The 24,265-nt window shown below is 35.3% G+C and overlaps 2 protein-coding genes and 1 long non-coding RNA gene across 3 annotated transcripts in view; 1 reads left to right on the top strand and 2 right to left on the bottom strand.

Moving 5' to 3' along the window:
• The first annotated feature begins 563 nt into the window (after positions 1 to 563).
• LOC120162024 (dnaJ homolog dnj-5-like) lies at positions 564 to 7,300 on the top strand. Its single transcript, XM_039172213.1, has 10 exons — positions 564 to 807; positions 920 to 1,288; positions 1,691 to 1,820; positions 3,105 to 3,589; positions 4,067 to 4,147; positions 4,310 to 4,414; positions 4,681 to 4,797; positions 5,297 to 5,380; positions 6,201 to 6,272; positions 6,976 to 7,300. Exons 2-10 carry the CDS (start codon positions 968 to 970, stop codon positions 7,240 to 7,242), a joined length of 1,662 nt encoding a protein of 553 aa, XP_039028144.1. The 5' UTR covers positions 564 to 807; positions 920 to 967; the 3' UTR covers positions 7,243 to 7,300.
• A 102-nt stretch (positions 7,301 to 7,402) lies between these two features.
• The window catches only part of LOC120162029, a 28,131-nt gene continuing 11,268 nt past the window's right edge, over positions 7,403 to 24,265 (bottom strand). Inside the window, exons 4-5 of the long non-coding RNA XR_005519524.1 lie at positions 9,364 to 9,366; positions 7,403 to 7,590 (exon numbers count right to left, since the gene is read on the bottom strand). This is a non-coding gene — a long non-coding RNA (uncharacterized LOC120162029). The remainder of the gene's footprint in view (positions 7,591 to 9,363; positions 9,367 to 24,265) is intronic.
• LOC120162025 (pentatricopeptide repeat-containing protein At2g22410, mitochondrial-like) lies at positions 7,603 to 9,295 on the bottom strand. Its single transcript, XM_039172214.1, has one exon. The coding sequence runs from the start codon at positions 9,293 to 9,295 to the stop codon at positions 7,709 to 7,711; it is 1,587 nt and encodes a 528-aa protein (XP_039028145.1). The 3' UTR covers positions 7,603 to 7,708.

Raw genomic sequence — 24,265 nt, 5'->3', positions numbered from 1 at the left:
CAAAATAAAAATAATTAAGAAAACTAACTCGGTGGTTGATTTTCCATTTTGTGGTCGTGAATGGTTGTGAGGGTGGCTCTGAGAGATGGAGATAGAGGGGGTCGTTGGATATGGGGACAGATGTCGTCGGAGATAGGGACGAATGTTGCCGTAAAGAGTGAGAGATGGAGATGAGACTGAGTTACGATTTAGGGTTTTAGGTTATGAGTTACGATTATACTGTTTACATTTGTGTTGCGAAATTAATATTGTGTTTCGAATTCGAAAATAAAATTCGCGTTGCGAAAATAAACGCGTTTTGCAAATTTGACTTATGTGTTGCGAATTTCAAAACCGAGTTGCGAAATTGGAGTTCGCGTTGCGAATTTGTTGATCATTTTCGCAAATCAAAAAAAAATTAGTTAAAATCGTATATTATAAGTCATTTTCGATCACTAAATTTATTTTCTCAGAAAACTATTTTGAGGTATGAATATATTTAACATGAAAAATTAATAAAATTACTATTTAGGGTTTTGAAACCATACAAAGGGAAAATTCAAAATCTTACATTTAACATTTTGCTTTTACTCGCTCCACTCCACTCAGCTCTGCTGAACACACTTTATCACCTGCTTTACCTCACTCTTATCTCAGTCTTCGAATTTAGTTTCAGATTTTCAGAGTCAAAAAGTGCCATAATTTGCTTCCATCTATTCGCTTTCCCCCCTTATTTAATCAACTTTGTTGGAAGCTTACATGTGAAGCAAATGCGCTGAATGATCCCACTGTGATTGAATTCACTCTTAACTGAAATTATTCAAATGGGTATACTATTTGTTTAAAGTAATTTATAATAAATGGACAATAGTGGTGTTTTATTTCGTTTAAGGTTCAATTCCTGAAGCGTTTTTTTCTTTTCTTTTGTCCATTTTATTAGCAAAAGTTTCATCATCTTCGTGAGGTGGATCGAAGGGTGAAAGGGGCGATGGAGGATATTGGGCTGTTTAAGCAAGGTTGGAAATGTTTACAATCTCAAAAACATCTTTACTTCATGGCAAAAACAGCTGTTGGTTGTTGTAGTGATAAAATGGGGTTGATAATGGAGAAGCATGGGCCTGTGGTTTGTAGCGCGTTTGTTAATATCTGGAAGTTTTCAAGGTTGCTTTTGGTTTATTGGAAAGATAGTGTGGTCAGAGGGTTTCAGTCATGTAGCAGATTGGGTTCAGCTTCCTTGCTTGTTATAATGTGGAGTTGTTTCCTCAGCTTGACTTCCATGTCTTGTTTGCTCTATGTAATTCTGAGTATGGTACGTCTTGTTTCATGTTTTTGTTAAAATCAGTTGTCTATTTTTATATTGAATCGATTAGTTAGCTGAAATTGCTAATTGATTGGGAAGAAACTAAAGCCAAGTTGGAAAGGTTGATTCCTACGATTTTATTTTTATCAACCTTGTTATAACTTTGAAATTTGTTTGAGAAGAAGAAAAAAGGATCTGGTTTTCAATCATTTTGTTAGAGGCTAGACACTTGGCAACAATCCTAGGATTTAGGTTACACTATACTTGATGATGTTTTGGTTTTACTGTAACTTATGGATTTTCTCGTTACTAAACAAATAACAGAGTCAATTTTACAGTGGCATCAATCTTATTTAAATAGCCACCAGAAACTTGAGAATGATACTAAGAATCTTCTTTCATATGTTTCAGGGAGTTGCTGGAGGTGCAATTCAGCAATTAGGTTACACTCCCGGACTCTTTATTGCAGGGTTGTTTGGCACTTTGATACTATGGATGTATGCTAACTCTTGGATAACGGGTACATTGTTTATAGTTGGAGGTATGGCTTGTTTCTTGTCCCCTGCCTATGGTTTTTTCTTGCCTTAAGAATATGTTTTAACTTACTTCGTTCAAATATCTGTTATGATACATGAGATATTTCTATCAATGTCGTCGATGACATTTCCTGTGACATATCCTCTGTTTGAGAAATAGTTACAGACATTAAGTATGAGAGTGCTTATATTTAAAATAGATATTATCCATCTTACTCTGTGTCAAAATGGCTTATGTCTTATTTTATAGTTTGTAGATAGTCATTCCTACATACACGTGTTTGTGTATGGAAGGCTAATAAAACTAAAAAACCTATATGAATATATAGAGAAGCACACATAATTTTCTAAGTTCTTTTACAAATGGAGCTGGTTGTCTATGAAGTAAGGCTGGTCATGTTGACTCCGCCAATGGAAAGTGAAGGGGAAAGTGTTTTTGTGTGACAAATATGAAATATCACTAAAACAAGGCCTCAAAATAATTGAAAAGCGGGTTCAAGGCCAGGAGACATTGAAAGGAGCTTTGCCTCTTATTCTTTGAGCGAGACTAAATATAAGTTATAAGCTAAGCATTTACCACGTGAGGATCTCTTTTTACACTTCTTAAACTGTAGAGAATTTGCATGTCTAGCAAGTGTAGACAGTTGTGGGATTTAATTTTATCAGAATTAATAAGATTTATGACAAGGAGCATAAGAGCCTAAATCCCGAAAGTAAAATCTTGTGAACTGTGTCTGCAGTCAAACTTAATTAAGTGTGGTTAAATTATCCATACCTTTAGGTTAAGTTTGGTTAAACTAAGATTACTATTTGTGTATGCATGCCTACTGCCCAATCAAATCCTTCGTCTGAACTGTGTCTGCAGTCAGTATGACAACCATTGGTGATTAATTGAATTGCTCTCTGTTGTTTTCAAGTTTTTCTCATTCCTTGAAATACCAGTTCTTGCCACTACTACTGGCAACAACTGATCTTCTGAACATGAAGTTCAATAGTATATTATTTGAGCTCTCATCCAGCCTTTGCTGTATGTAAAAGAGTGTTACTTCACAAAATTCCTATACATCATCTAAAACATGGTTAGCATGTGTATTTACTCTATAAACTTGTGATATTTCTTCTATGTTGTGAGTGTCGCATTATTGAAATATTTTCATTAGAAGCAATTATCTCTAATTCTGGATGATTCTTTATTCTGAAACTTGTTTGATAGACATAATATATGCATTTGATCTCTTTTACTGCTTCTGTTGATTTGAGATCTCTGAAATTCTAATCTCTTCGTGCAGGTTATATGTTCTCCTTATGTTATGCGCGGTTGATAGTCTTGATAGCAACTCCATATTCTATTTATTTTGTCAAAGTCCGAGTTGGCTGGCTCGGTGTTTTTCTATCAATAAACCTTGCATTTTTATCAAATGATGTATTGAATTATTTGCTCCAACATTTTGATAATGTGAGTGAGAACATGCAATATGAAGAGCCAAAGGAATCCAAGCCAGTTATGGAAGATGATTTGTCTGGAAAATGTGAATACTCTATTCCTACCAATGAATCTGAGAAGGTGCAGCCATGCAAGTCATCCGGAAAAGCTGCTACTACATCTGTTATTAACGAAAAAGAGTTTTCGGTTAATAAGTTTGTCAAGGAAGAAACAAGTTCAGCTGATGAAATGACAAGAATATTGAATTGCACAGATCATTATCAAGCCCTGGGGATCGCTCGTCATACAAAAATTGACATTACAGTCTTGAAAAAGGAATATAGAAAGAAGGTAGATTCTATCCTGGAAAAGAGGCATACAAGTATCAATTATCTAAATATGTAATCTACTCACCCAGTACTAAATTTCAACAAAAAAGTTAGTTAGACTTGAGCTAGGTTTCTACTTTTTTATGCAAGTGATATTGGACTCAGGGACAGACACAGGAATTAGTGTGAGGGGTGCGAATATAAAATATTATATTAAAAATCTAGGGGTGCGAGATTATAAAATCTCAAGGGGTGCGAAATCAAATAATTCATATAAAATAAAAAGAAAATATCTAATATATAAGGGAATTTAAAATTTCGCACCCCCTAGCATCCCCCTCGGTCCATCCTTGATTGGACTGTGTTTAGACTTTGTTTCTAATTCGTTATAAATAAAACTGAAAGAATTTTAGGATTTTGTGAAGTAACTTGATGGGTTAAAATCAAGGAGAAACACTCGGTTTCTTGATTTGTTTTCCCTCAATTCTATTTTCAACAGGCAATGCTTGTACATCCCGATAAAAATATGGGGAGTCCTTTAGCAAGTGAATCCTTTAAGAAACTTCAATGTGCTTATGAGGTGAGCAACTATGTTCTTCTTGTTACTTCTATTTAGTCTTAATTTAATTTCTTATTTTGATTTGCTATTTTATGTACATATAAAATGAAGGCTGAACAATGTCATTGGCTCTGGGAATTGTTGGCTTCTGGCTTTAAGCAGCAACTGACATGTATTTTGTAGGTTCTTTCTGATTCCATGAAGAAGAGGGACTATGATGAGCAGTTAAGAAAGGAGGAATCCAGGACTAGGAGTGTCTGTCAAAAGGCTCATAGCTCCTCATGGCAGGTAGTTTTGATTTCTACTGCACATTTCCATATTTGTTGCACCTGTTTATTTTCTCAATGAAATTTATAGCCTAGAGGAATGGAAATGCAAAAATACTTGGCATAAGGGAGATAATGTGCATCTCTAGCTTAGAGTTCAAGAACCTTGCTTTGGGGTTCTTATCTCTTGGCTTGTTTCTTATTGCTAATCTCATGTAATTCTGATTCGGTAGTTTATGGTGTATGATAATGTAAAATTTATACTTTTCAACTGTTCCCTCATTTCAGCAGCCTAATCCAGATCATTGCTCTGAAGAATCGAGGCGTATACAGTGCACTAAGTGTGGTAATTCACATATATGGGTGTGCACAAGTAGGAACAAGGCAAAGGCAAGATGGTGTCAGGTCAGAGATGTTTCCTTCTCAAATCCATTGTTTCAAAAGGTGTAGCATTTTACAGGTTATGAAGTATGACTTAACCATGAAATTTTGTGGCATAGGCCTTTTGAGACTAAAATTATAATTAATATTTTTATAAATTTAGACATAAAAAAGTTAAAAACAACAATGGACTTAAAAGTTAAGACAAAAATGGTGCCTCAATCCAATGTTTGCAGCTTAAAAAATCAAAAGGTACTTGTCAAAACTAAAGTGTAATAATTGATGCAAACCGCTCAAGAATATTCAAAATGTTAAAGGAAACAATGAAAAGAGAGAATTTTCCTTGTTTTTCCCGTTGGTGATTTTATACCACACAACACACCTTTTTTCCTTTCTTACATGTAGGCACAAAAATTAAGTATTCGCACAAAAACATGCATGTATAGACATTGCACTCACAACATAATGATCTTTGTTTTCCAAAATTTATTTCATAATCCTTTTAGATTACATCTGCATTCAGGATTGTTGTCAGTATCATCAAGCCAAGGATGGAGATGGGTGGGTTGAGTACAAAGGTTCCTTGGTGTTTGACAGGCCACAAAAGGTAGGTTCCTTATTAAAATCTTAATCAATTTGATGTACAACATTGGTTGTTTCAACTGATTTTGGTACAACGTGAAGTTGCGAGTGTTTTCTGTCTACGGTTTTTATTATCAAATTGGCAATTTGTTTTGCCTTACCAAAATACCGTTCTTGAAGTGGTTTTTTAAGTTAAAAGCAGCAAATGACTTATCTGATACTAAAATTTAAGATTGGAGCTGGAAAATGATAACATATTTGAGTTTTACATTACTATATTTTATTTTGGAACAAGGAAGATGCTTACAATGAGGCTAAAGGATTATTTGGGTTATAAGTTTATTGCAGCTCTTTAATTCTAGCATTTGAGTAAACCACAACTCGCATTCTAGTTAAATGATTACTTAAACGGTAGTGTCCTGAGAAAGGTCTGTTTGTTCTTTTTTGGTAAAATCAACTTCACTTACTAGTTCTTAAGCAGCTCCTGACCTGAGCGTTAGGTGCATTTAGGTATTTGAAACTCCAGATGGCCAAAGTCCGGGATGCCCACTGTGCTGTCGTTGTGTTTTAGGACTAGTGTTAACTAAAATATATTACAATTGCTTAATAACAAAATGTAACAAAGATAATATTTGAATATTGATAAGGAGGGTATGGCTTCTGGGCCTTCTGCATGAGTACTTTCTCTGCTGTAACAGAAAACATGATGTATATGAGGATAAAGTACCTTTTTAACAATGTAAGCTTTAGATGGCTATCTTCCATCTCCTTTTGTGCAGTATGCAGTTTAAGAGGCGATAGTGTTCATTAAGCTTAGCAGTTTTCCCTCTTGCCTTCCTTTCTAGGTGGAAATACCACGCGCTTTTGTTTGTGCTGAGAGCAAGATCTTTGATGTTTCAGAATGGGCTATTTGTCAGGTAAGTTCATGTTTCGTAGACACATGCATGTACATGTGTGTCTGGTGGATGCATGAATTGACGTTATTGGTTAAATTGATCTTCGATCTTATGTAGAAGTGACAGAAAAAACATTAGATGATATAACGGAATATTAAATAATTAAATGGCCAAGCATTTTGGTACTGCTTGGTTCAAACTGCAAAACAAAGTGGATACAAATTCGGTTTTGGTAAGTAGTTTTTTGACTCAGTCTGGTAACTAAATCTCATGACTATTGTTGGTTGGTTTCCCTTTGTTCATAATGATTCAACAATTTTTAAAGTGGCTGCCTGTCTTTCATGAGTCTTACCTAGAAAAAATATCTTGAATCAAGTAGATGTTAGGTACAATCATTATTCACCGTGTAAAATTCATGTTTCGTTTTTTATTGTCTAGTTTTCCTCGTATACTTTGGCTTAAATTTGGAATCTGACATGTGGGTTTGAATTTGTTATTTGAGGCAAATAATTGGATTAAACTATGTTTACAAAAAATTTTGTTATGAAATATATGTCCAAATGGAATTAGAAACCAAACTGAATTAATCAAAAATAAGTTTGATTTTCAAATTCCTTTTAATCAAACTGAACCGAATCATACTCTTCCCCACAATGGAGGGAGAAGTATTGCATGGTGAAATCGATGCATTTTGTACTGGTAACTTTATAGATGGTTGTTGCAGGGAATGGCATGTAGACCAAACACCCATCGACCTAGCTTCCATGTAAACATGGTTGGATTGGACAAGACGCAAAGATCCAACTCGGGCAAATTTCCTTGGGATTTGGATGCTGAAATGATCGATGAAGATGAAGAATTTGAGTTATGGCTTCAGCAGGCCTTGGCCTCTGGCCTCTTTTGCGAAACCTCTAAGCGCAGAAAGAGCTGGAGTCCGTTTAAAATGCCTCAGAAAAAAAGTAAAAAGCAATGGCGAAGATCTTCAACCTGAATACTTGATTCAAGGCATTTTTCAAAGAATCTCTCTTTCCAACGGAAGAGACAAGAAGACAGTTTATGAAGGCGGGGGAAGCATTTAGAAAAAGAGGGGCAAATCTAAAAAAAAAGAAAAGGTGGGTTACAAGAGAGATGCCATGCATTGCTGAATACGATCTCATCAAATTTCAAGTTGTAAGCAAGGTAAAGAAAGTGTGGAGTTACATATGTACATACATGCTTACATGTACTAGTTTGCCCTTTTATGGCAAATATAGATCAAAAGCATTTCCCGGTACAGATCAGTTTTCTTAAGCTCCTTTTTCTTAAGATCAAGACTGATCTTTTTGTCTTTATACTACTACTTGAAAGAGATAGCAAACTATATGGATCGCTTTTGGAATCAATCAACCGTAAAAACAATATTAAATTAGCCCAAAGAAATAGATAACAAAGGAATGCAGCAGCTTGGAGTGATTGAATTATTCCAACTCTAACCAAAGAAATTCTCTGTTGGGTTCACCGATGCATTCTAGAATCCAGTAAATGTCACCAGCAGCAGCGGCGGCGGCGGCAGCAGCATCTTCAGCTAGAAATTGATGAACACTACCGTTCACCTCAATCCAACTACATCCAGGTATTTTCCTAATCCTTTTATTTCTCATCAACTTCCTAATCCTTAAGGCATCTTCATGCCTATTCGACCTCAAATACACATGTGACAAAAGTGCATACGCCCCATCATCCTCCGGTTCTAGTTTCATAAGCTTCTCTCCTGCAGCCTCTGCTAAATCCAGTTCCCCATGGGTCAAACAAGCACAAATTAATGACCTCCAAATAACGGCGTCTGGCAACATAGGCATTTCATCGATTAACATTTTCGCTTCTTCCAAAAGCCCGGCTCGCCCAAGAAGGTCCACGACACATCCGTAATGCTCAATCATGGGTTTAAAACCATAGCATCGAACCATATCCCTAAACAACTCCTGCCCCTCAACAAACAACCCTTCATGGTTACATGCTGAGACAAGAGACAAAAATGTCACCTCATTTGGAGCAACATTCGATTCTTTCATGTCGGAAAACAGCTGCAGAGCTTGTTTTCCTTTCCCATGGAACGCACATCCGGTTATCATAATAGTCCAAGAAAACACATCTCTTAAACACATTTCATTAAAAATCGTCCCTGCAACACCGAGGTAACCACACTTTGAATACATATCCATCAAAGCATTACTCAAAACAACATTCTTCTTTGCATCCAAATTGACTTTCTTAACATAACCATGAACACTCCCACCAAAATAAAGAGCCCCGTTATTGGCACAGCCGGCAAGAACGGCAACTACAGTAACGATTGTGGGATTAACTTTCCCCTGACTTCTCATTTCCTTAAAGAGCTTCGTTCCCACCAACGGTTCCTTCACTTTTACATACCCAGATATTAAAGCCGACCACGAAACTTCATTTCTCTTGGGCATTTTATCAAACACGCGGCGCGAAGCCTCCAAATCATTGCACAAAATAAAACCATTCAGCAAACTATTCCAAGAAGCAACATCTTTAACATACATACAGTCAAAAACTAATTCAGCCACTATAATTTCGCCATTTCTACTATACATATCAATAAGAGCATTTCCGACAATTGAGATCTTAAAACCCAAGTTATATTTCAAAATAAGTCCATGGATTAGCTTTCCATTAAGCAAATCTTCGCTTTTACCGCAAGCTGACAAGGCGGCAACGACGGAATAACTATCGGGTCTTAAACCGGCACGCATCAACTGGGAGAAGGCAAAGACAGATTTGATGGGGTTTCTGTATCGTGAGAAAAGGCTAATGAGGCAAGTCCATGAAACTATGTCTGGTTGCTCGATTCTGTTGAAGACTTTGTTTGCATCATTTGGGAAGTTCAGATTAGCGTAGGTAGTGAGTATTTTGCATGACAAGGCTTGGTTATGGTTTTGCAGTAGCCCCAGAGTTGTCGCCCTGGCATGGATTTTTTTCAGGGTTTTAAGATTTGGACATTTTTCTAGGACTGAAAGCAGCAGCTTCTTACGTTCCATCTATTACTGACGATTAAAATAATTGACGATTAAAATCGATTTTGATAAAATTATCAGTCGTTGTCAACGATCTTACTACTTTTTTATGTTTTTGGACTAATTTAAAAGAAAATTAATAATAAAGATTAAAATACGATTTATAAAGTTACTATAATAATAGTAAATTTAATGAAAGTGTCTAAAATTCATTTAATGTTAATTTATGAAAAAAAATTATTTTACTTCTTCACTTTTACTTTTATTTTCTCTTAATTATGTATCAAAATGAAGAAAAAAAAGAGTAAAATCATTGGTAGCTATCGAAGATTTTATTAAAATTGTTTTCATCTCTCGGTGATTTTGTTGAAGTTATCTTCATCAGTCGACAACTTTACTTATCATCCCTAACACTTTCTAAAATCTAATCCTTTCTAGAATTTGAAAACTCCACTTGGGCAAGAGGAGATTGCTACTGTTTGATTTTACTTGTTAGCACATCTGTAAGAAACAGAAAGCAAATAAAGAAGACAAAGATAAAAATAAACCTTAAAATCTACTAATAATATGAAAAATCATGGTGTATGGGTGTTTACGAATGAGGCTTTTGCTATTGCATTCATAGGTTTGAACATTTTGAGGTTTGCTTCAGCTCTTTTATTTTTTCCTGTCATTGATAGCCTCAAAATCAAGCATCCAAGAGGAAATACTTTGGTTGTCTGGTGATAATCCATCACTGGAATGCTAATTAAGGGTTCTTAATTTCCAGTACCCTTTCTCAGTCAGGATAGAGACAGAGGCAGCTGTGTAGCTCCTTCATTCACATTTAAACCACAGAATATGGATTTCCAGCCAAGTTTTTCTAGTGTAGAAGACCAGGTAACTTTCTTCTGTTCTAGTAGTACATTGTCATAAAGTTTGATCCCTTTTATGTTTGAAGGAGTTTCCCTATGAGTGCCAGTTTCTGTTTATTTTGGGTTTAGGAGTTAGAGTGAGTCTTCATCTTCCTCAGATGCAACACTCTTAAGGTTGTTAAAATAGGAAAGCAAGGTGATTTTTGCTGGTAAATCCTTCATTAGGAGGCAAGCTATTTCAGTTAGATAATATTGTAATCCTGCAGTTCATCTGTAGAGTAATTGATGTCTAACATCCATCACATATGACTTTGTTATGGTTGATTGATATTATTATGGGCAATTCTAATGGGGAGTGACTTCATCCTGGTAGCCAGTCCCTTTCACCTGTCACATGTAGTTCAAAAGGCTGAGGCCAGTTATCAACCCCTTGTCCATTTGGATACACCTTTAGATTTTGAATTTCCTGCAGAATTTTCCGAAGAAGCTACTTCAACAAGTATTGCAGCAGATTCAGTCACTCAAGTCGAAGTTTTAAATAACATTGTGAATGATAATGCTAATTTGGGATTCCATCCTTAATTGGCTGATGATCAAATGTCTATGCAGAGAGTTCCTTTCAAGGGACAAGATGTCGGCACAAATCTGAAGCAACAGGAACAGCAAGAACATCAGAAGATGGATACAACTGGAGGTAGTATGGACAGAAACAGGTTAAGGGCAGTGAATATCCGAGAAGCTACTACAAATGTATGTGTAACACCCCCAACCCGTATCCTACCCGGATCTGAGTTCGAGGTGTCACGTCAACTTTTAAAACTTTTACTTGTTCAAAATAATGAAAATTTCCCGTTAAACAAACTTCAAATTATTTCATCATAAAAGTGTACAAACTTATCAGAGCATATACTATTCAAATCGTTTATATTACATGCCAACTATATCTAAAAGAATCAAATACATATCAAACATTTCCTTTCTGATCTGAAACGTTGTAAGGAAGATGTTGACCTGTCTTACTCCTCTTAGATTCTCTTCTCGCTTCTGTAACCTACGTGTGAAACAATCACACGCTAAGTCTATGACTTAGTGAGACATAATTAAATTTACTATAACATATCATTTCTAATTGCTATTATGCATACTTCATGTAAACTTCATAAACTATGGAATGCATTACGTATCAAACATAACTAAAGACAAATGCATATCAATTCTTTATCTTTATTATAAACCTTATCATTATCATTAATTTCTTAGATCATATGACCATTTACCCACCATGCATACAAATCATATAGCACATCTATAACTATACCAATTAACAAACGTATCATCATGAGATTTCTGTAACACACTTAACATTACCAAACATACATATTACATATAGTGTATTTGTTATTATCTCTTGATTAACCCATGTACACTGTGAGAACTATAGATATGTGAGTCTATTGAGGTTGTACACTAATGTTGTCACCACAGCTCGTATAAATGCACCGAAGAGCCACGTAGAATTGCGTCGTAGTGCCGCATAGAAATGCACCGAAGTGCCATATAAGATTGTCCCTAAGGACCATGTAGAAAATTCCTTAAGAATCATATACATATGCCAAGGATCAAGTATGTGTCTCAAAAGACCTCACACATGTTCCAAAGAATACATATATGTCCCGAAGGACCGCGTAGACCCTCGACTCTTGGCATGCCAACTATACCTCTAGCTCTCATATCACATAACATGGGCATTAATATTTATGATATCACACATTCACATATACAAGTAGTCTCATAGTTCTTTCACATAGCTCACTGTCATATAAATCACATATCACAGATACGTATAGGCACATGGTTCACTTACACGTAGGACATTTTCATATGATTCACATATCACAGAGCTTATCACATATAATTGTATTTTTTTCATATAATCACATTGTCATATAATATTTCATATGATCTCATAGGTCATATCACATAGATTTGTATACCACTAATTCATAATATGATTCAGGTCAATGTTGATTAACTTATTTTACTCTTTCACTTATTCATATAATTTCATTACACCACTTTCTATAATTTATTACAACATCATGTACTCCTTTTACTATAATTGATACATTAATGTCATATAATTTATATTTCTAATTCCTATAACATCCTCATATGATTTCAAGTACTTTGGTACTATACTTCATATCATATAAAAATCTAACAGTTTTAGATTATAGTTTCATTTAACATATCGACATCCCCATATTACTTATCTAACATATTCATATACTCACATCACATACTAATTTCACCTGACTATATCTTATGTTCATTTCATTCTTACATCGCATAATATCTAAGTCTCCTTTATATAGTTTACGCTACATATTCATAGAATCTTATTTGAATCTTATAGGTAATTGCTACTTATCTTATCTCATTTCCCTTTTATCAGTTTACATGATTTATTACACTAACCTTTTCAATAACATATGACTTATATCACTTATCTCACAATATTTAAATACTAGTTTACTCTATTTATTTAATTCAGTTTCATATAACACCTATAATCTTTCTCATAGGGATTTTATAGTTCTTCATTCGATAATTCCTATATCATAATTTCCTTTAAGTATATCACACTTCCTATATTGCTTATCCTATATGTTCGTATCATCATTATGTTCATGTCCCCTAATTATATATATTATTATTATTTCCTAGAGTCATCTAATTTATTATCTCCCGATTTATATTTGGTTCTCTTGAATCTTCTCATAATCACACATCTTCATGACTTATCACTTATGTGTAGCTTACATTTCATTCTTATATATATCACAATAAACCTTGGCTTAATTATTCTGTAAATAGCATATACTTACATGGCTTTTCTTTTATAAGCATATCATTACATAACTTATTTTATGTTTTCCCATTATTATATAATAATATTTTCATAAATCATGTATCACACACAAAGCATATCAACATATAGCACATATAATCATATCAAACCATGCTCATGTTCATGACTTCATGCATTCTACTATAGGAAATAAACTCATCGCGAGTCATATTTCCATTAACACGAGATACCAAAAGTATGCACTCACTTGGCCTCATTAGTCAATATCGATCTCTTATATATCCCCCCCGATCGATCTTACTTGTCAATGGTTCCAGAACTCGTTTAGGCCCTGTATCTACACAATTATACATTTTAAGGCAATTATTAGATACCCACACCTTGTAATTCGATACTAACAGCTTAAACGAACTTAATAAACCAATATTCACATTTTTCCTTTAGGGGTATCGATACCCTACTAGGGGGAATCGAAACCCCTATGCCATTCTGAAATTTTTCGTTCAAGGGGGGTATCGATACCCCTCTGAGGGGGAATAGATACCCCCATGACATTCTGAAATTTTTCTCGTTTGAGAGGGTATCAGTATTGAATGGGTACCGATACCCCTAGCCCAGAATTCATGTTTTGAGCTCGAAAATTCACTCTATTTCTCACAAATACCTCATGTTTCAACCTTTTACATATTCATAACTCATATACACATGTTTAAACCCATTTCTACTCCATAATCACTTCTTTAAACTCAAAATTATATCATTTACATGGTATTCAAGATTCACACTCAATTTTCAACATGTTCTAAATTTAATTCTAAAACCTCATACTTCATAGCTAGCTTGATGACAAGCCAAATTTAACTTATCAACTCTCATTCAAGATTTCCTTTAAAAACTTCTAATCTTTTATCTCTCTTGACTCTTTTATCTTATGGTTTTAAGACAAATTAAGCTTTCCTTAAGCTTAATTATCATTTAATGATCAAAATTCAATCTTAAATTCAGCTAAATATCAACCAACAAGAGATCTTACCTTTGCTTATGGCTTCACGTGAAGAAGAAGAAAAGAGAAGAAGAGAACTCTGGAGAAATCTCTCCTCTTCCACGTGGTTATCTTATCTTATAATGAAAAATAAAAATCTCACTTATCAAATGACCATTTTACCCTTTAATTCATTCAATAATTACTAAACAACCTTCATAAAATATTTCCAATAAGTTATTGAACTATTCAATTATCCTACTTTAATCACCAATTTCTGAATTTTTTTTAAATCTATTCTCTAACCCGGTATTGAGGATGTTACAATATGTACCCATGGTTTAGTTTGGGAAAATTCCGAAGCAGGAGCTCCAAGTCGAATCTGATTTGATGGTCTGGAAAGAGTGTAACACTCTCAGACAGATGCGGATAACTCGATCCGATCTGGAGTGTCACATTAGGGCCACCGAAGCGACCCACTATAAAAATAGCGGAAAATTTAAAACTTTTATTAAAACATGTAACTTATAAAATGATTTATCAGTATACAGAAATAAAACAGATTTTCAGACTCAAATATTAAAACAAAATACAATTACATGCCCCCTAATCACAAGTACCATACTCTGTAACCAACGCCGGAAGAACTTCCTTACTGAAGTCGATTACCGCACTGGTACGATTCTTTTAACCTGAAAATGTGAGTAACAGAGTGAGCTTCGGAAAGCTCAGTAATACAAAACTACCAGATGATGTTGAAGAACGTGCAGATACAAATAAACGTATTTTTCCTTATTGGTTCAGATATTTACATATTTCTTTGACTGAGTTGAGGTCCCGTTGATGTTTCAGGTAGTAACAGATAATATTCAGTTCAGATGGAAATATTTTGGATGATTGAATTTAGGAGATCAGAATAGGTTATCTAATGTGTTCCCTTAAAACTAGTGAAAGATACAGATAAAATATTTCAGTAAAAATCGGTTTATGCAACATGTTTTAAAAAACCATGAACACTACTCCCATCCGTCAAGTCCAAAATGTGTAGGTTCCCCAAAACCATACACCCACCGTCAAGTCCAGTAAGGCCCTGAGCACACAGCCGAGGAGCCGGTAAGTAAGGCCCTGAGCACACAGCCGATGAGCCTCCAGGTATACTTCCTCCAACATTACCTTCAAATAAAACATGTTCCGTCCGTAAATGGATATATCAAAAATCAAAACATAATCCAGGTCAAGTATCAGATCAAAATCCAGGTCAAGTATTCGATCAGAATCCAGGTTAAGTATCCGATCAGAATCCAGGTCAGGTATTATAATAGAAATCAAATCGGAAATCAGGTAAAATATCCAGGTGATTAGAGAACACACCAAAGCTTACAGAAATTATTCAGAGGTACTGGATAATCTTAGCAGGTAGAGAAACATGAATCTTCAGTATACCGATAGGATATCAGAATTTAGAATCACTATTAGAATAGTTCAATAACTGACTGAATCATCAATTATTCAGAATAAGACTTGAGCTGATAGGGAAGAAATGAAGGTTCAAGACCTTTACAATCTATGTTGATTAATTAGTTTATTGAAGAACTCTAGATGAATAGCTCCCAGAAACAATACTTATCAACTTGTTAATTCATTAACTTTCCAGGGTATTTACTCTTTAATAACAAATATTATTATCCACATATCATCTTCTGAGTCATCACTGAACAGATCTTAAGGAGACTAACAGATATTCCAATGCTCTTAATTTCATGTTCACGCTTTCACTATATCATGAACTGTTGACGTGCTTGATTTGTAGTTCATGATCCATAAGAACATTACATAATGTATGTTCATTAACGTTTCCAGACTCATCCAAATCACTTACTTAATCCTTAGTCCTTGAGGTTACTTAATTCATTTAGCATTCAAGTCTATTTTAGTTATTTCGGGGTTTTCCAGGGTAATCCAGACGTTTCTGAATTTCAGATACATATTGTACTTCAGTTCAATTCAATTTGGTCTTCGTGGTTTATTTGTCTAACAAATATCAAATTCTTAATACTGAATACGAGCTGGAGTTGAGCTGAATACTTCCAAAATTATCATTAAGCCAAACTTGAAAATACAAGCACGCATTCAAGTGACATATATGTCGTTCAGGTACTGATATAACACTAGCATTGGTTGCTCGACTTAACATGTGATCCATGACTTTTAAGAGCAGTACCGCATCCGTGTTTATTTAGATTCCTTAATTAATCTAACACCTCTACTTAGTTTAGGTTATAAGAGTATTTTGGTCATTCTGGTGTTCAATTTCATTCCATTCTTTTTAGAGCTCGAAGATATCCAATCATTCTTGAGCTTGGTGATATTTTTGAGTCATTTCAATTACATGGGTATTTTGGTCATTTTATAGTTATACGGTATTTCAATCTTATCATTTACTTCAGTCATTTCAAACAATTCTGACAAAAAAACACCGTTGATAAATCACTCTTCAGGTATTTACTTATAACTCGGATATTTTCGGGTCAAGTACCTTCTCAGATTTTACAAACGGAATATCAGGAATTTTCCTGCACTAAGTCAAGATCTTAACAATCAAATCCGTACTTAATCGAGTTAAGTACGAATCCTCAAAGTACTTTCTCATTCAGGGTCAACTCGGACTATTTTACCTCTCAAGGGTATTTTTGTAATTTCTTAACCAGATAATTTCAGTATTAACTCTTAACAAAAATAATATAATATAGAGATCCTATGATTAATTGCTTTCTTGAACATTCTCTGATCTTGAAATTATTCCTTAACAAACTTCTAGCATCTTGCACAAACCCTTTTTTGGCGTTAAAAACCAATTATCCAAATTTTCTAAACAAAACTATTATTTCCTATGCACATCAGTATTTTCATCATATCAATATGTCTTTAAAGACCTCTTATCCCGCTTCCATGGTCAAATCTTGTCTTTTTTACAATATAAGGGTATTTTCGTAATTTTACTCTACCGGAGTATTCTCGTAATTTATCATCCAAGTACCTTTAACATTTAACCTTTAATTACATATATTATAAGCTACAAATCTATGATAATTCCTTTATCACTAATCACAGAACTCATAATATAATTCTAATAATCCATCAATTTCTTATCGAGAAAATAACCTCAGTGACCAAAAATTCCTTATAATATACGATTTTAACCAACTTTTTTTTGGATTTGTCAAAATGACCAACAAAATCGCAATGCGAAATAAAAATCGCAACGCGATCTCCAGAATCGCAAATCAGTTCCCAGAATCGCAATGCGATAGTACAAATTCGCATTGCGATTTTCCAGAATCGCAACGCGAATATGAAAATCGTAACGCGATTCTAACTATCGCAACGAGTATCCGTAAAATCGCAACGCGTATCCGTAAATCGCAACGACAATACGTAAAATCGTAACGCGTATCCGTAAATCGCAACGAGAATATGTAAATCGCAACGCGTATCTGTAAATCGCAACGAGAATACGTAAATCGCAATGCGTATCCGTAAATCGCAACGACAATATGTAAAATCGCAACGCGAATCCGTAAATCGCAACGCGATCGATAATTCGCAACGCGATCTCTGATATCGCAAATCAGTTTTCAGATTCGCAACGCGATTCTGACTATCGCATTGCGATTTCCCAAATTCGCGTTGCGATTTAGGAAAATCGCAACGCGATTACGTAAATCGCAATGCGAATACGTAAATCACAATGCGAATCTGTAAATCGCAACGAGATTCTGACTATCGCAATACTGAATTTCAAATTCGCAACTCGATTTCTGAATTCGCAACAGGTTTTAATTTCGCAACACAAATGTTTTGGGTATATAACTACGCATCAGTAGCAACTCATAACCTAAATCCCTAAATCGCAACTCATTCCATCTCCATCTATCACTCTCTCCGACGACATCCGTTCCTATATCCAACGACATCCTTCCCCATCCGGCAACAGGTTTTAGTTTCGCAGCTCGTTTGTTTAGTAAATTAATTTACAATAATAAAATCATCTAATGTTGATCATGTTTGGATAGATTTGTGTTTTGGAGGGTCATGTGAGAATGTTCATGGTGTTTTACAATATATGCCTTTACCCATGAATTTTCAACTAAAACTGTCATTAAAAAGTTAACTTATGAAACTCTAATGTTACGTGTTGCAAATAAATTGAATTTAGAGCCCCTAAGTGGATTTAGGCTATCTTATCAGAGAAATGGTAAAGTTTATTTGTTAACCGACAATGAATATGTTAAACGATTCATTGCTTACATTAGTGTTTTAAGTGATGATGTTACATTGTATGTTGTTGAACCTAGAAGTAGTGAAGTTGGGTCAGTAGCGGGTAGTAATCAACTAAGTTTTTCAACCCCAGTTTATGGTGCTCAAAATTTAATGGTTCCACCACAATTTCATCACCAAGCAAATATTGTTTCACCACATTTCCAATATCAAACACAATCTCAAAACCCACAACCTTTCCCTAATCCAAATCCCAATAAACTTTCAGCACCAAATTCCGGTTTTCGTATTGACCAGTTAGATGATGATGAGCCAACAGAAAAAATTGTGAGTACTAGTCAGTATTCGAAATTTGATCTTGGTCAATACTCGGATTTTGATGATTTTTCAGAAGAAGAAACAGACCCTGCGTGTAATGATTTTGATATTGGTCAATACCCGAATTTTGATGATGAAACAGCCGTTGCCGAGGAAGATGTTGTTGATGATAATGAGGAGGAAGTTACGACTGTAAATGAACATGTTGAACATCCATTCTGTAATTCATATAACACTGAAGAAGAAATCCCCAAAGAAAAGTCCCCGAAGAAAATGCCACGGGAGTATAACTGGAATATGCCAGAATTACTTCAGATACCGGAAGAAGAGTTGGTAAAGATAGCAGTTGATTGTTACACAAAAATTATTCGTATCAAGAAAGATGATTGTTTTGATACAAATGAAGACTTGAAGATAGCTTTGTATACGAAATGTGTGGAAGATGGCTATCAACTAAAAGTTAACAAATCAAGCAAAGATCGTTTCGAAACAAGGTGTATGATTGACAAAAACTGTATGTGGCGTATGATTGCAAAGAGGATAAAAGATTGCGAAATGTTTCAAGTTAGGACTTTTATTGATAAACATACATGTTCAAGAACCCAAGTTTTTCCTCACCATAGACAGGCAAACAAAAAGATGTTGGGTGGTTTTCTGGCTGAGTTAATGTTTTTGAATGGTAGGGTATATTGGGGACATGAAATTATGACTGACATGAATGCTCGGTTCAAGATTAGTATATCATTTTCTTAAGCTTGGAGAGCCAAATGTTATACCTTGGAATTGTTGAGGGGGTCGCCAGAAGCATCGTTTGCCCAACTGTCGGCTTATTGTCACAATTTAAAGCTGAAAATCCTGGGTCGGTAACTCATATCAAAACAGATAGAGATGGACGCTTTGAGTTGCTGTTTATCGCCATTGGTGCTGCGGTTAGTAAATCAATATAATTTTGTTGACTCATTTTTGTTAGTTACATGCATTTCACATTTAAATGATTATATTTCTTGTGTATATGATTTTGTAGATTCGTTCGTTTATTAATTGCATGCGCCCAGTTATTATAGTTGACGGAGCACATTTAAAAGGTCGATACCTTGGAGTAAACTTATTAGCAGTAGCCATGGATGCTAACAATGGGATACTGCTAATAGCTTACGGGGTTGGCAAATCTGAAACCTCTGATTCATAGACATGGTTTATGGGGCATCTTAGAGATTGCATAGGTCCTATTAACAATCTGACAATCATATCCGATAGGGCAAACTCAATTGACAACGCTGTTAGAAGGTGTTTCCCAGATGCTTTTCATGGACTTTGTGGTGTTTATTTGTATAGAAATATAAAATCAAGGTCTGCTGGTATAAAAAATCACAAATGGACATACTGGAAGGCTGTAAAAGCTTATCGGGAAGTGGATTTTAATAAGCATATAAACTGTTTAAAACGTGTTTTGCCTTAGTGTGCTCAAACACTAGAAGATGTCGGGTTTGAAAGATGGTCAAGAGTACATCAACTTGGAGCAAGATATGGTTTCATGACGTCTAATAGTGCAAAATCAATCAACGCTCTAAGTCGTCATTCCCGGAAATTACCCATTACTATGTTAATGGAGTTTTTTCGAGCCTCTATTCAACAATGGTACTACAAGAAAAGAAACCATGCAGGTATTATTTCTTTAAATTCGTAACTTATCATATATTTTACTAAGTATTATTTATTTAAATTTACAGGAACATTGGAACATCGTGTTACACCATGGATAGAAAAAAAGATAACGAAACGTGTTGTGAAGTCAACGTCATGGAGAGTTGAACCATGTTCAAACACTTTGTTTGAAGTACTGGATAATAACTTAAATGGGCTTGTCGATCTAAATGCAAAGACGTGTAGTTATATGAAATGGCAAACATCTGGTTATCCGTGTGGCCATGTTATAAAAGTTTCTCTTCATCTAAACCAAGATGATTCAAGCGCATACACTATGGATTGCTACACTACAGAAGTATATCGACAGACTTATGGCGAGATTGTTTACCCTATTCCACATCCTTCTGAGTGAGACATACCAGATGACTTACAAACAGTTTTGCCACCAGCCATGGACAGAAGGCTACCTGGCCGACCAAAAAGTCACGATCGTATACCGTCTAAGGTTGAAGAGAAGAAGAGATCAACATGTAGTCGGTGCAAGGAAAGTGGTCATACAAGGTTGACATGTGGATCACCAGTGCCATCACAATCATCTTTTCCTCTACCAAAATATGGATCCTCATCAAAATCCCAATCACAACCGGCTTCACCATTTGGGACTGTTAACTTAGGTGATTTTTAAATGCAAACGTTGTATTATGTGTATATTATGTGTGAACTTTTAACATTTTCAGTTAGGCATCAGTTGTTATCACTTATTAGACATTCATTTGACTATCGCAACGCGGAAATCGCAACGCGAATATGACTATCGCAACACGGAAATGACTATCGCAATGCGTAATTGACTATCGCAACGCGGAAATGACTATCGCAACGAGAGAATCGCAATGCGAAAATGAAAATTGCAACGAGTGAATCGCAATGCGAAAATGAAAACTCAAACAAAGTTAACTTACATTATTTATTGTCGCATATGGTATTAAGTCTTCCCAATCCAACTGACGTTTCCTCTTCTAGGAAATAGCCCTAGGGATATCATTTGAAGTTTTTAATGCATATGTCTGCATGCTGGGGAAAGCCTCGAATATCCAAATCTACAAACAATATAATAAAAAACATTAGTAATTGTTAAATAATTAATTATAATTTTGAAAACATTATATAGAAATTCTTACCTTAAAGGCCCAAACAAAGCCTGACAAAGTGTATTTCGACCCATCGCCACGCAAACTTTTGCGGTCATCAAAGGCAGACGACAACTTAGTCCAGGTAGCTTTCCATATATACGAACCCCACGGAAACAGATTCCATGCATTTAGGTCCTGTGCCAATAATATTAGCTCCTGAGGAATAGGTTGTCTGGCCTCTCTGCCTAAAAAGTCGGCATACAAAAGTACTAGAAGGCATACTCAGACAACATCGACGTCATTCATCCGAGTAAAACCATCTTTCTTATTAAATAATTTCTTCAGGTCGTCGACGTGTAAGTTCGGCTTCTCTATTGACTCATCAGGAAAAACTCAGGATAACCATGATAGACGGGTGATATGACGAGTGTACTGGCCTACATCATCGTGTCCGAATCGTAGACCAGTGATTAAGCAGAACTCCTTCCGCCCAAAACAAGTAAACGCCGGTGGAAAATGAAATCATATCTCTTCCTCACCACGTTGTATACTGTCGGGTAGATCGCTAGTCATGGTCTGAAGCCACAAATGGGTCAAATTAGCATCTCCACCCGGATGTTGTACTCTCAGCCATGGCCCGAAGCAGGTTTCCTCAAACAATTTTCTTTGTGCAGGTGAAAGCTTCGAAGCAATTGTAGTGGCTAGGCTAACTTTATTCCTTAATGTCAATGAAGCCGAAAAAAAATTCTACAAAAACAATAAACATACCAAGTTAGATATACCAAAAACTACACTGTGAAGATATACCAAAAACAATAAACATAAAGAGTAGTAGTTTATTCTTGAAACTAAAATTTGCAACACTGTTTTGTCTTTTGGTTGAAATGAAAATCACAACGAGAGAATGAAAATCGCAACGCGGAAATGAAAATCGCAACACGAAATGAAAATCGCAACGCGAAACCATAATCGCAATGCGATTTTGGTTTCGCGTTGCGATTTTCATTTCGCGTTACGATTCTCTCGTTGCGATTTTCATTTCGCGTTGCGATTTTCATTTTCATGTTTCGATTTTAAGTTTAGAAACTATTCTTCTTCTGCAAATTGAAACTTTAATGGATTGCATTACTTCAACCAAAAGACAAAACAAAGACAAATACTAACTTCACAGGGTTAAAGACTAAATAGTTTAGCAGTATTGGCAGCAATCGAATGAATTTAATAAGAAATCTAAGTGAAATGGTTAATCTATTATTGAAATTACCAGTAAACTTATCATCAATTTCAATATGAAAAACCTAAAATAATGCAAAATTTTTAAAATAAAAATAATTAAAAAAACTAACCCTCAGAGGTTGATTTTCCATTTCTGAATGATTGTGAGGGATTTCTGACCGTGAATGGTTGTGAGGGATTACGCCGGAGATGAGGACGGAAATCTTCGGAGATGGGGACGGATTTCGCCGTAGAGAGTGAGAGATGGAGATGGGACTGAGTTGTGATTTTAGGTTTTAGGTTATGAGTTGCGATTACGGGATATACTGTGGACGGTTCAGTGTTCCATTAATTAATATTCGTGTTTGGAATTTGAAAATAAAATACGCGTAGCGATTCTAATGGCGCTTTAAAAATCGCGTTGCGATTTACGGATACGCGTTGCGATTTTACGTATTGTCATTGCGATTTACGGATACGCATTGCGATTTACGTATTCTCGTTGCGATTTACAGATACGCGTTGCGATTTACGTATTCTCGTTGCGATTTATGGATACACGTTGCGATTTTACGTATTTTCGTTGCGATTTACGGATACGCGTTGCGATTTTACGGATACTCGTTGCGATAGTCAGAATCGCGTTGCGATTTATATGTTCGCGTTGCGATTTTCATATTTGCGTTGCGATTCTGGAAAATCGCAATGCGAATTTGTACTATCGCATTGCGATTCTTCATAATCGCGTTGTGATGAGTGTTCAGAATAGTTAATATTTGCTCGTTATTTCTTCGGTTTTGTGGATTTATTGATGTTGATTTGGTCGTGTTGTGCTTATTTTCGTACAGGTCATTGTTTTCCAGAATTTGTGACAAAACGGGGGAATTCTGCATTTTTTTATTATTTGGTCACGGCTGGAGACATGGGCACGACTCTGGGCACGACGCGGTATGACGTGGCAGTTTCTAGAAGGTCCAGTCAGCGGCGGTTTCTAGAAGACTTCTTCCGCACGCCTTCTGGAAGATTGACGAGTAGAGTTGCATTATGAGACTAGTTTAAGTTTGAATTTAAATTTAAAAATAATTATCTTTTGTATTATTTTATTATTTTCTTTGCTTATCCTTTAGGCTTTGAGAGGCTATAAATACCCACTTGGGGTAAGCCTAAAATCATCATTCATAATACATTCTTCTTTTCTCTCTAGTTTTTATAAAAGTTTTCTCTTTTCCTTTTCAAGTTCTTTTTATTTTTCTTTATTTTCAAGTTTTATTTTTATGCTAAGTATGACTTTTGTCATGCTTAGCTAAACTTTTCCTAAGCCGAGAGCTGTCGCGATGATTCAATTCCAACGGGAGAATTGAAACGGTCCCTTAATATCTTCGGAATCTCTCTCACAATCTCTGCGCTTATTTTTCAAAATCAAAACAGTTTTCAAAATCTAAGATTGACTTTGGTCAAGAAGTTGTTGCGATTAAACGTGTGGGAGGAAGATTCGACTTATAGAAAGCAATTCGACTTCCTGGGAACACACTTGGCGAGATAGCTTCGCCAAGAGGGAATTGAGATCGGAATTGACGGTTATAGAAACAACAATCCGAGTCGGTCGCCACGAACTTAAACGGTATTTGATCTACGACAATAGATGTTGTTAGAATCAACTACCGAAGCCGGAATCAAAGATTCCCTTGGGTATTC

The sequence above is a fragment of the Hibiscus syriacus genome, unplaced genomic scaffold, assembly GCF_006381635.1.
Source record: "Hibiscus syriacus cultivar Baekdansim isolate YM2019G1 unplaced genomic scaffold, ASM638163v2 tig00111402_pilon, whole genome shotgun sequence".
Classification (NCBI taxonomy): Eukaryota; Viridiplantae; Streptophyta; class Magnoliopsida; order Malvales; family Malvaceae; genus Hibiscus; species Hibiscus syriacus.
The sequence above is the reverse complement of the archived record's forward strand: the minus strand, read 5'-3'. Positions and strand labels throughout refer to the sequence as shown.

Coding starts and splice junctions, on each gene's coding strand:
- LOC120162025 (XM_039172214.1), bottom strand. CDS start 9,295: ATGGAACGTAAGAAGCTGCTGCTTTCAGTCCTAGAAAAATGTCCAAAT.
- LOC120162024 (XM_039172213.1), top strand. CDS start 968: ATGGAGGATATTGGGCTGTTTAAGCAAGGTTGGAAATGTTTACAATCT. Junction 3,590..4,066: donor AAAAGGAATATAGAAAGAAG/GTAGATTCTATC, acceptor TATTTTCAACAG/GCAATGCTTGTACATCCCGA. Junction 6,273..6,975: donor CAGAATGGGCTATTTGTCAG/GTAAGTTCATGT, acceptor TGGTTGTTGCAG/GGAATGGCATGTAGACCAAA.